Source organism: Diplodia corticola, assembly GCF_001883845.1.
Source record: "Diplodia corticola strain CBS 112549 chromosome Unknown scaffold37, whole genome shotgun sequence".
Classification (NCBI taxonomy): Eukaryota; Fungi; Ascomycota; class Dothideomycetes; order Botryosphaeriales; family Botryosphaeriaceae; genus Diplodia; species Diplodia corticola.
This window is the reverse complement of record NW_017971516.1, coordinates 182,821-194,209: the sequence shown is the minus strand read 5'-3', so window position 1 is coordinate 194,209 and position 11,389 is coordinate 182,821. Positions and strand designations below refer to the sequence as shown.

The 11,389-nt window shown below is 58.7% G+C and overlaps 4 protein-coding genes across 4 annotated transcripts; 1 reads left to right on the top strand and 3 right to left on the bottom strand.

Annotated features, from left to right (window-relative positions):
* Positions 1-1,275: 1,275 nt before the first annotated feature.
* On the bottom strand, positions 1,276-2,968 carry BKCO1_3700060 (dihydrolipoamide dehydrogenase; the record flags this gene model as incomplete). The annotated part of the gene is made up of 4 exons (XM_020275156.1): positions 1,276-1,324; positions 1,382-1,950; positions 2,003-2,224; positions 2,273-2,968. The coding sequence occupies 4 exons, from the start codon at positions 2,966-2,968 to the stop codon at positions 1,276-1,278; spliced, it is 1,536 nt and encodes a 511-aa protein (XP_020128803.1).
* A 230-nt stretch (positions 2,969-3,198) lies between these two features.
* BKCO1_3700059 (nuclear protein) lies at positions 3,199-6,030 on the bottom strand (the record flags this gene model as incomplete). Its single annotated transcript, XM_020275154.1, has 3 exons — positions 3,199-3,504; positions 3,637-5,906; positions 5,970-6,030. 3 exons carry the CDS (start codon positions 6,028-6,030, stop codon positions 3,199-3,201), a joined length of 2,637 nt encoding a protein of 878 aa, XP_020128916.1.
* Positions 6,031-6,278: 248 nt separating this feature from the next.
* Positions 6,279-6,875, top strand: BKCO1_3700058 (signal recognition particle 14kd protein; the record flags this gene model as incomplete). The annotated part of the gene is made up of 3 exons (XM_020275153.1): positions 6,279-6,308; positions 6,382-6,460; positions 6,550-6,875. 3 exons carry the CDS (start codon positions 6,279-6,281, stop codon positions 6,873-6,875), a joined length of 435 nt encoding a protein of 144 aa, XP_020128915.1.
* Positions 6,876-8,806: 1,931 nt separating this feature from the next.
* On the bottom strand, positions 8,807-10,027 carry BKCO1_3700057 (uncharacterized protein; the record flags this gene model as incomplete). Its single annotated transcript, XM_020275152.1, has 3 exons — positions 8,807-9,083; positions 9,157-9,640; positions 9,742-10,027. 3 exons carry the CDS (start codon positions 10,025-10,027, stop codon positions 8,807-8,809), a joined length of 1,047 nt encoding a protein of 348 aa, XP_020128922.1.
* Between the last annotated feature and the right edge of the window lie 1,362 nt (positions 10,028-11,389).

The following is an 11,389-nucleotide window of genomic DNA, read 5'->3' as shown; positions in this document are numbered from 1 at the left end:
TACCTAGACCTGGCCCGCCCCAGCCAACAACCACCAACTCGCTCCGGCGAACGGTCTTTCCCGTCAAGAAGACGGCCAGCCAGTCATCAGCCAGCCAGCCAGCCAGCTAGCTAGTCAGCCCAAATAAAACATAAAAAGGTCATGGCAGCTTCCCCTCGCTTTTTTTTTTTTTACCACCAATCGCCTTCGACCAACCGTTATCGCCACAGGCAGTACAACATACACTTCTGTTTAAGAAATTTTATTTGAGGCCGGAAGAAAGGATCAACAATGGCAGAGAAGGATGGGAGGGGTGAAGGATGAGGCGGTGGCGCGGTTAACGGTGGCGGCGGCGGCGGGGCTCCGGCGCCGTTGCTGTCTCTTCCATCCATGGGCGGCGCGGGCGCCGGCGCGGGGCTGTGCGGCCGGACCGTAGAGAGAGAAAAAGCGCCACAAGTGTGCGTGGATGTGTGTCTACTACTATGTGTAGCGGCGGCCGCCATTAGTGGCCGGCGGGGGGCTGTGGGCGGCGACGACGGACGGACAGACGGACGGACGGCTACGCCTCGAACTAGTGACTAGTTGCTTGCGACGGCGGCGACGACGACGACGACTTCCCTGAGGGCGGTAACGAAATGGAGAGAGTGTGTGTGGTCGCGGAAAGAGGTAGGTGGGTAGGTAGGTCCGTCGTGGGACGTATGTACCTTGTACGAGGAGGTCAAGGATGCCGAAACGTTCAATGTCCAGTGACCGAGAAGAGTGGAAGAGAGTCTTGTTGGAGGGGGAGAAATCCGCCTCTTTGTCGCATAATCTGCGTCGTGCAACGCATACTAGTTTATGGATACCGTCTCAGCTCATTCGATCCTCCGCGAAAAGAATCGATTGGGTTGTATTGGCAAAGAGACACGAGTGACAGGTAGACGAAAAGACGAGCAAAGAGAAATGATAATGAGTCTATACCTCCCATCTTCCACCCCATCAAACATCGTCCTCCGTATCCTACATAAGAAAATATGCACAAGTGGTAGTCGCGGCTTATCATTATGTGTTTTCTGCATCTTCTTTTTTTCTCAATTCTTCGAACGCCATTCGTTCATCGACGCCACCAAGACGGAGGAGACTAGACATCCAATCACCAATGGATTGGCGATGTGGCTCTGAAACTCGCACCCTCTCGCTCGCTCGCTCACTCATGCCAAGTAGACCAGAGAGGAAGAAACCCACCATTTTCCCACTGCACCATTGTCCCTACCGTTGATGAACCCAATGGTGCATGCCGCCCACGCCGCGACTCGTCTAGTAGTGGATAGCCTTGTCGTAGGTGTTGAGAGCGGCCTCCTTGAAGCTGTCGTCGAAGTTAGCAATGAAGACGAATAGTCCTAAATTAACAAGGGTAACTTACGCTTCGCTGAGCGTCGGGTGAGCGTGGCACACCCGCGCAACATCTTCGGACGAGGCGCCGTATTCGATAGCAAGACCGGCCTCGGCAATCATCTCACCGGCGTTGGGGCCGATGATGTGGACACCGAGGACGCGGTCGGTCTCGGCGTCGGCGATGAACTTGACCAGACCCTCGGTGTCGAGGTTGGTCTTCGCACGCGAGTTGGCCGAGAAGGGGAAGGTGCCGACCTTGTACTTGATGTTGGAGGCCTTCAGCTCAGACTCGTTCTGGCCAACCCAGGCGACCTCGGGGTGGGTGTACATGACCGAGGGAATGACGCCGTAGTTGACGTGACCGTAGCCCTTGGAGATGTACTCGATAGCAGCAACGGCCTCCTCCTCAGCCTTGTGGGCAAGCATAGGGCCGAAGGTGCAGTCACCAATCACACGGATGTGGGGGATCTTGGTGCGGTACTCGTGGTCGATGATCAGACGTCCCTTGTCGTCGGTCTCGAGGCCAATGTTCTCGACGCCGAGGCCGGCGGTGTAAGGACGACGGCCAATGGCGACGAGGACAACGTCGGCGTCAAGCTGAGGGTCGGGGTTAGCAGTGGCCAGTAAGCGGGAAAGGAGTGAAGCCTACAGTCTCCTCCTTGCCACCCTTGGCAGCCTCCACGGCAACCTTGACACCCTCACCCGCGGCATCGCCGCTCGAGACCTTGGTGCCGGTCTTGAACTTGATGCCCTGCTTCGAGAGGATCTTCTGGATGCCCTTGGCGATCTCGGCGTCCATGCCGGGGCCACCAATCTGGCCCAGGAACTCGACGACGGTAACCTCGGACCCCAGACGCGACCAAACGGAAGCCTACTCCAGTTATTACGTGCAGCTCGCAGCAATTGCAATCGGACCCACCATCTCAAGACCAATGATACCACCGCCAATGACCACCATCTTGTTGGGGACCTGCTTGAGGGCAATGGCGCCGGTCGAGGTGATGACCTTCTCCTCGTCAATGGTCATGCCGGGGAAGGGCGTGGCCTCGGAACCGGTGGCGATGATGATGTTCTTGCCGCGGACGGAGGTCTCGCCGCCGTCGATGAGGTTGACCTTGACCGTGTGCTCGTCGGCGAAGGCGCCGGTGCCCTTGATGTACTCGACGTTGTTCTTCTTGAACAGGAACTCGATGCCCTTGGTCAGGCCGGAGACGGACGTCTCCTTGGCCTTCATCATCTGCTCGAGGTTGAGCTTGACATCGCCGACCTCGATGCCGCGGTTCTTGGTGTCGTGGAGGATCTGGTGGTAGAGGTGCGAGTTGTTGAGCAGCGACTTGGAGGGGATGCAGCCGACGTTCAGACAGGTGCCGCCCAGGGAGCCGCGCTTCTCGATGCAGGCGACGTTCAGGCCGGCCTGGCCGGCCTTGATGGCGGCAACGTAGCCAGCGACACCGCCGCCGATGATGACCAGGTCCTTCTCCGCCGCCTCGGTGGCATATGTCCGCAGTGACCGGTCAACGAGCGGGAATGTTGAGGAGACGGGGCGGAAGGCGCTGCGGCGCGCAGCGAGGGCGAACGGCCGGGCGGACGTCTTGGGTATCAGTTGCTTGAACATGGCGGCGACGCGGGATGCACGCGGAGGGTGGGGGAGTGGGAGGTGAGGGCTTTGCAGCTGGCGATGTCTGACAATGGGCGGCAGGCGAAAACACTCGGGGCGTCGGAGCGCGAGGCGGCAAAATGCGGCAATTCGCGCGCTTGGCACGTGTGGGTGATATCAGCACCCGACTGACTGGTTAATCGCGCAGCACCATGTCTCCTATTATTCTACCTCCTACAAAACCACGCCTATTCCGCTGCAATGCGCTGCGTCGCCAGCACCGTGAGCCCGTCCGCCGCCACGCTTGCGCCCCAGCGCACCGTCTCCCGCTCCGACTTGCTCCCCGCCGCCTCTGCCCGCCGCACCACTTTCTTGAAGAAGTACTGCAGGCCCCGTGCCATTTGGGGCGCGTCCTTTGCCAGCATGACCACGTCTAGCAGCGCCTCTTCGTTCCGTTGATCTGCCGTCTTCTTCTGAGACCGCAGAATTGCCGTCGACAACAGCACTTCGACAAAAGCCTCAGTCTTTGGTTGAAGGAAGCCGAAATTGAGCGTCTGCAGTAGTACGTTAGCCAATTGCCCCGCCATCAGCAGCTTTCGTGCTGCCGATTTCGTCGAGTGGAGAGCGTTATCCGAAAGTGTCGGGAACAGACGGCGGCTTTCACTTCATGATAATCATCGACGTACCTTGAGCACAGCAATGGAGAGCCCGCCCTCCGCGATCAACGTGCCGAACATCTTTGCCAGATTGACAATCGAACGCGTTGTTAGACCCTCTTCCCCATCTTCTTCGTCAAAGTCCGCATCATCCATTTCGTCCTTCTCGCCCATGCGCTTGAAGAGGTCCCAGAGGCTGAACTGGAACGCCTTTTTCAGCGGCTTGTCCGAGCACAAGCGCTTGGCAATCAATGTGTAGTACGGATTGTAGCTTTGCTCGGCACCTGCGCAACGGATAAGCACCCGTGGGATCTCGAGCTCCTGGGTTTTCTTCAGCCGAAGCTTCATCAGCCGCAAATGTGCGTCCTTGAAATCAGACGCAGACATAATGCTAATGAAAATGGAACGCCGAATGTCCGTATTCATGCGCTGCTCCTTTGCCAGCTGCAGCAAATCGGTAGTGCCGCTCACGATGAATTCCTCGGCCGTTACCTCCTTGCCCTTCGTAGTCTTCAACGTTTTCTCTTGCGCCGCTGGCTCGTCTGCCATGTCGTTTCGCCAGCTTGCACCAACAAGCCACCATTTTCCTTTCTTCTCCGTATCCTGCAGATCCTTGAGACCAATACGCAGAGGCTCGCTTGCCTTGATCGATCTCGAGTTCAGAGAACCAAGTGTCTTCTTCATGCGAGTCGTATGCTCCGAGGTGATGGCCGACGCAGCCACGCCCGTCTTCATCCGGTTGTTCTTGAGGTTCTGGATGGTCTCCATCATGAATTTTGTCCGAACTGATAGCGCCTCGCCAGCCTTCACGACCGACTTCTGGAGGAGAGCGACGATATCCTTCAAGGCTGTCGGATCGTCCTGCCGCAGCTGAGGGCCGGACATTCGAACAATGCGGAGCAGCAGCTCGGTATTGATCTCTTTGAGCTCCTCCAGGAAAATCCGAATATAGTCAAAGACAAGATTGCAGCCGACGACCTGGAAGTTGTACATTTGTGCCAACAGCGAGATCAAGTTGGTGGTCTCTTTCCCGCTCGAGCCATCGTTGTAGCTGCCGTAGAACTTGTCGAATTCCGTAGCGAAGCGTTCGACAATCTGTGCTCCAAAGTCCATGCCCACGACCTTGTAGACTGCTGCTATGAAACCAGCGTGAAGGATCAAAAAGGTATCCTGAAGGCTTGATGGATCGCATGCAAGCCCGAGGAGGAGGTCTATAAGAGTTGTTGTGACGTATTGGCGTGGGTTGGTTTGGTACAGCTTCTCAATGTCCTTGAGAATGGAAAGGAGGTTTGCTTCGGATAGACGATTGAGAAGACCTTGCGTCTGCCGTTTTAATCTTGTCATGGCCTCTGCATCGGAGGATGGCGGGCCCCGTAATGAAGGTGGGATGTACTTTCCGGCCGGCGCTGCGTCTGCGGACACGGGAGGCTTATACGGGTTTTCTCGAACCCTTGGCTGCTCCACTTCCTGCTCGGACTCATCTTCATCGAAGTCATCTTCCTCGAGCCCATCCAAATCATCCTCGAAACCCTCCGCATCCTCATCTTCTGAGAAGCCACCAAAGCCATCGTCTGCACCTTCTACCTCCTCTTCCCCGTCCGACTGTTCCAGCTCTTCGTCGTCTTCCTCGCCATCAGATCCCAAGGACTCGTCATCCTCCCAGCCTTCTTCCCCCTCCTCACTATCGTCTTCGCTGAAGCTCTCCTCCGCCGTCAGACCCGTAGCTTTCCGCCGCTTGCTGTCCAGCCACGCCTGATCCTCCGACGACCGTTTCCGCTTTCCTGTCACAGCGAAGTCGAGTTCATCATCCAGGCCGTCCAGAAGGTCCGCCAGGCCATCTTCGTCGAAGGCCTTTGGCAACTTCTTCTTGTCCTTCATGCCCAGCTTCTTCTCCAGCGCCGCAATCTCCGCGTCGTCGTCGTCAAGCCGCGCCTGTACCTTTTTCGGTACCGCCGGTGGCGGCGACGGAGACGGGGTCCGCTTCCTCTTTTCCTTCTTCTTGGACTCCTTCGCCTTCTCCTTGGCCTCTTTGTCCTTGGCGGCGCTTTTCTTCGGCGCGGTTTCTGCGGGCACATCGGCGCGCTTGGGCGCAGACTTCAACGGCTTTTCCGGTTTCGCGGGCGGAGGAGAAACCGCATCTTCGTCGTCGCTCTCGAAATCGTCCTGCGGAGCAGTGCGCTGCTGGAATTTCCGGGGCTGTGAGCGATGCGACCTTTTCTGCTCGCGCTCGGCCTTGCGGCGGTCTTTGCGACCTAGAACCCGTCCGCGAGCACGACCATTGCCTTGAGAAGCGCCAGAGGCTGTGAAGAAGAAAAGATCGAATTAGCAAAGCGCGAGACGAGAGCGCAGAAAGGTGAGATTACCCCCAAGCTGGTCAAGGAGGTCGCGGGGCAGTTTTGGCCCTCCATGATTATTTTGGCGCATGGTTGCGAGACAGCGCTTGGTTTCCCGTTCGCAAAGGGCAAAAAAAAATGTCGAGAACAAAAAAGAAAAGGCACTGGACCCCGGAATGATTTACGGGCGGTAAAGCGTTAGTGGCCGCGGGCAACTGGCTGCAGGGCGGTGAGGAATGACTCGCGTCGACACACCCCCGGCCGCGCGCCGCACTCGACCCGCGACGTCAGTCCAAAGCCAACGAAAGAACCACCCGATGCCCGCGGCTCCTCGACAACATGGCTGACAAGCACCTCAGCAATGAGGAGGTGCGCAATCACCCTTTCCGCTGCGCCCTCTCACCGGGTGCGACGGTGCTAACTCGTGCTCCCATTCACACAGTTCTTCGCGCAGCTCAAAGAGCTGTTCGATGCGCGGCGCACCAAAGACCACGGCACCGTCTACCTGACGCAAAAACGCCGTACGTCTCCTCCCAAAAAAGCCAAAACGGGCCCCCATCCCTCGAGAAATAATCCATCCCGAGAAAAGAGCTCACGCCCCGCCACGCAGTGACCTTCGACCTCGAGTCGCGCGCGTCGACGCCGGCCAAGGTCGCCGACGACCCGCTGTGGGACACGCATCCGCCCAGCCCGCTCCCCATCATCGTGCGCGCCACCAACGGCAAGTCCAAGGACAAGCGCGACCGCAAGGTCAAGCTGTCGACCGTCGTCCCGCCCGACCGCCTCGAGGGCTTCTACGCCCGCTACGCCGACGTCTGCAAGGCCGGCATGGCCGCGCTGAAGCCGCGCGATCGCAGCAAGCGGAAGAAGGACAAGCGGAACAAGAAGAAGAATGCCGCCACCGCCGGTGGTGCTGAGGGTGAGAAGAAGGCGTGAGCGAGGGCGGCGGCGGCTTGGGCTCCGAGCGAGAAAATGAAATAAAATCGTAAATGGCAGGAATTCGCGATGCGGAAAATGCGAAAAGAGTACGTCGATGCTGAACGAGAAATGAACGTATCTTGTGGGTTTCATGAGATTGTGACTGTGTTATTGTACGGTGAAAAGCTATGGTACTATCATCCAATGATACCGGGAGGTCACATTGGCGATCCTCATGGGAAAGTCTAGATTGTGTTGCTGATTGCAATCATGAACGACAGTACCTCTAGCTAAATCTCAGCCGAATGTTCGGGCTCACGCTTGCGCCCACTTTAGTCTATTCTCACATGCATCTTGGATACATCGCTGCCTTCACGCGCCGTAGAATGTAGAGAAAAAGTGGATCATACAGTCATCGTATCAGGATGCAGTTTTTCCCTTCTCTAAAAGCCCTACCTTCCCAAACCACGCAACGGTTATGGTCTCTTGATCGGGGAACCACAGTATCGCAATGTCGTTATCCCTCGGTTGAGTTACCCCGAAGAATTTCTAGTCTGCTTGGTTGTTGGTACTCTATTTTCATATGCCAAGCCCACTTCCTTGGGTATCCGATATCCCTGGACTCCACTAGTAGCCTGTGACGGTTTGCGATCTTTATCACGTATCACAACATCCGGAGCAGCAGGTAGACAGGGCATGAAACAGAAGGCAATGCAGCATGGATAGACTATTCCCGAGGCGACCAATAAAATATCCCAGTGCCCCTCCTACATGCCGGAGCCCTGGGATGCGGATGCACGGGAGTGCCTGCGAGTGATTGGCTAATATATCGGACTTGGTTAATTGGCAAGGATCCACGGCAGACGAAGCTGTGATCAACAGCACAGGTTTAAACCTGGCCGTCACAGTGGGTGACGAAAGAAATTGACCCGCCTACATGGGCAGCGGAATCCCATATCTCGATGCATTTGTATTGTTTTAATCCTCGCATCTGCGTCCGGACATCTGATTCAGCTACCGATGAAGAAAGGTCGTTCAACTTACATCTACGTCGGCATACTTGCTTCAACTGCCGACACGAAGGATCGCCGCAGGTCAACTTCTTTTGTCGTCCACTGTGCCGGGAGACCTGGTGTTTGAAGATATGATAAGCTTCATGTGATTGGCTCTTACGACAATGCAGTATGCACCTGTTCATCTGACGTCTACGTGTTGTCTGCTCGAACGATCTACAACATCTGTTTGCTTGATACTGCAACTAGATCGACGAAATCGGAATTGATGTCAGGATGACCTTGCCCACCGACATGTTGTGCTTCCATGTCCGGATGGGTGCTTCAACCGCCCATCGTCTTCGCAGCAGCACTAAGCGAGGTAACCGTGTACCTTGCAACCCGGTCCTCTGGGTATTCCTGCCCAACGGCCCTGTCTGAGCTAGCAGGCGATAGCGGGCAATTGGCGATCAGGGCGTGAACCAATGTTGAATGATGCATGTTCCTCCCGAAGGCATTCTCCGCCTAAGAAACCGAGGCAACCAAGGCCCGTAAAGCACGCCCCAGACCAACCGCAGACCAGAAGCGAACGACCTCACAGAGTTTGGCATTCGCTGAGTCAGCTTGCCCAGCCTATACAAACTATCGAAGAGCATGGGTATGCGGAGGAACCGAGAAGGCAGCTGGTAATCCAATCCGGTTGCGCCAGTCCCGCCAAATTCAAGGAAGTGATCTAGCTCCACCGCCAAAGAGAGCCAAAGATTTTTGCATGAAGATTATAAAACGGGATTTTTCTCGCCAGCGCCTTCTTTTGATGAAGCAAATCAATGTGAACCTCCTCTCGAACGAACCCCGGAGAAAAAAGAAAAAGACCGAATCCAAGCATAATTATCACGAAGAGGAAACCAAAGGAGAGCCCGACACAACTCGTACAGAGAGAACCTACATGGTAGCAACTCAGCCCTGGGGGTGAGCCTGCGGGGACTGTTGCTGCTGCTGAGGCATGCCTGGTCTTTGCGGGCTGCCCTGGCCGGGAGCGCCGCCGGGCTTCAGCAGTTGGCCCTTCCAGCCGGGGAAGAGGGCCTGAAGCCTCGTGTACATCTCACTCAGCGCCGGCGGGGCGGCCGGGACGGTCATTATGGCGGGTCCGGGTGGTACTTGCTTATTCGGGTTGGTGTTGCGGTCGGCAAAGGTTGCGAGGTACGACAAATTGGCCTGCAACCGGCGCATGCAGCTGTTGGAAGCAGAAATCTCAGTCAGCAAACAGGAAACGGCGGCGCGCCAAGAATCGCACATGTATCACGTACTCGATGTACTCCTTCGACGCCACCTGCTTAGGCGCGTCGCCCTCTTTATTGCCGTCCTGGCCGGGGGCAGGCTGGTTGCCCATGATGCCGCCCTTCCCTTGCTCCTGTAGGCGCAGCGTCTCCTGGAGCAGCTCGCGGTTGATGTCGAGCAGCAGCGTGACCTGCTCGCGCTCGCGCTGCAGCTGGCCGGGCGACGAAGGCGTGGCGGCCATGCTCTTTTGCGGCTGGCCCTGGGGCTGGGGCTTGGGCGCGGCGGAATGCGACGGCAGGCTCACGGGGGCAGCCATGGGCTGGGATGAGTCTGGCAACGACTGGGCTTGGTGGCTCGGGAAGTGGTGCTGCTTCGTCGGGGTGGCCGCATACGGCGAGACGTGGCGGGAGGGCGAAATGTTCTGGTTGAAGGATTGGAAGTGGTGGGCCTGGGACTGGTGGGGGGCTTGGACGGGGGTGGAGAAGGGCGCGGTGGTGAAGGGACTCTGCGGGACTGCGGGCCAGACGTCAATCTCTGAGCTTGTTGGGTTTGGGGCGTGTGAGACAGGCAGCGCGACGGATTAGGCGAAGGCAGAAGGGGGTGCGTCCACTCACCTCGCGGCGACTGCTGCTGCTGCATCGCGCCTGGCTGCATCATGACCCCACCGGCGCTGGCTTGGGCGCTACCCATGCCCATGCTCGAGGCCAGCGGGAAGCCACCGCCGCCCGCTGCAGCGGCGCCATTGCTGAAGGCCGGATGGTGAGGCGGCTGGATGCCCTGTGCAAACTGCGGGGGCGGCGGGCCGTGGGCGGGCTGGGCATGGGCGGGCGAGCTGCCGAACTGCTGGCGAGCACTGGTCTGATTAAAGAAGGACGGGTTATAGGAGTCCATCTGATTCATGGCTGCGTTCGGGGTGGTCGTCGCCTGGGTATGGTTGAGATGCGATCTTCAGCGCAGCCGCAGCGCTAATTCGGGCCCGCGCCACCGGGGCCCCAGTGCTCTAGGGCGCCGCCGGGCAGCGCTCGCGCTCAGCAGCAGCGCAGCAGCATCCAGCACAGCATTCAGCGCCGCGCCGCGAGCAGTCTGCGCGACGGCCATCCAGCAGCCGCGCAGAGCAGCCACGCAGCAGGCCCGCCCACCGCCTGCGCGTGTCGACGGAGCAGCCGCGCGCGCGGCCAGGGCCGGGATTGGGTGACGCATGGCCGTGGCCCACCGCCCTGGCTCTGCCTTGGTCCGTCCTCTGGATCTTAGTGTCACAACGACGGGTAGAGCGCATGCCGCCACGGCACGGCGGGTAACGGCTAGAGCAGCCTTGCGTGCCCGCGGCCGGGGTCCGCTGGACGAGGATGGACGAGAGGAGGGCCAATCCGCGCCGCGTGGGAGGCCAGAGCCCGCCATCCACGGCGCCGGACGCGCGACTGAGGCTGGCTAACGCAGGGCGCGCATCAATGTGGTAATCCCCGAGAGCGTATCCATGCTGATCGAAGCCATCACGCGCTGCGCCAGATTGGGCTCCCGCAAACCATGGAGATGAGGCTAATAAGAGCGCGCCCACGCCGTCCACGCCGCTGACATGCTGCCCGTCTCCGCCAGCCCTCGAGACCCGGCCACGGGCTCCCCCAGGCATGCGTGGCGGCAGCGCTCCATTTCCCGCCAGTCAAGACTGCGCTGCAGGCAGGCACAGCATCTCCAGAGGCCAGAGGCCAGGCCCCCCAGCTAACGGTCCGACGCGAAGTGGATCCGCCCATTCAGCGCGCACCTGGGCGGGCCTCATGTGACTGCTGCGGCCCGCCTCCAACGACAACTCATGTCTCCAGCCAAGCCGTCAGCGCCAGCTTCTCCAGACGCTCCTCGTCGAGCTGAGCCAGCCCGCATGTAGTGCCACGCCGCCAAAGCCACTGGCGCCGCGCCAGCCTCTTATCTGCAGCTCGGCCCGCCAGCTGGATGCAAGCGAGCGTCCGATGCTATGTTGATCTGGAAGGTTGATCGAGGTTGGAACGTACGAGGGTCCAGCAACATCACGGCAGCATGACTCGCCGCCCTTTCCATCCGGACATGGCGACAGAAACGGAAGCCGGACACCGCCTCGGACAAGCCGGGCGACGTGCAGCCCATGCGGCTAAGGACCGCCTCCATATTGCTCGCGTATAAAGAGTGAACTCAGGATACAGATTGCAGCAGTGGCGCCAAACTCGGGTTCCTGGCTGGGGAGTGGGGGGCATCCGCCTACGACGTCGCACGGCTGTGCTTTGCGTCTCCGGC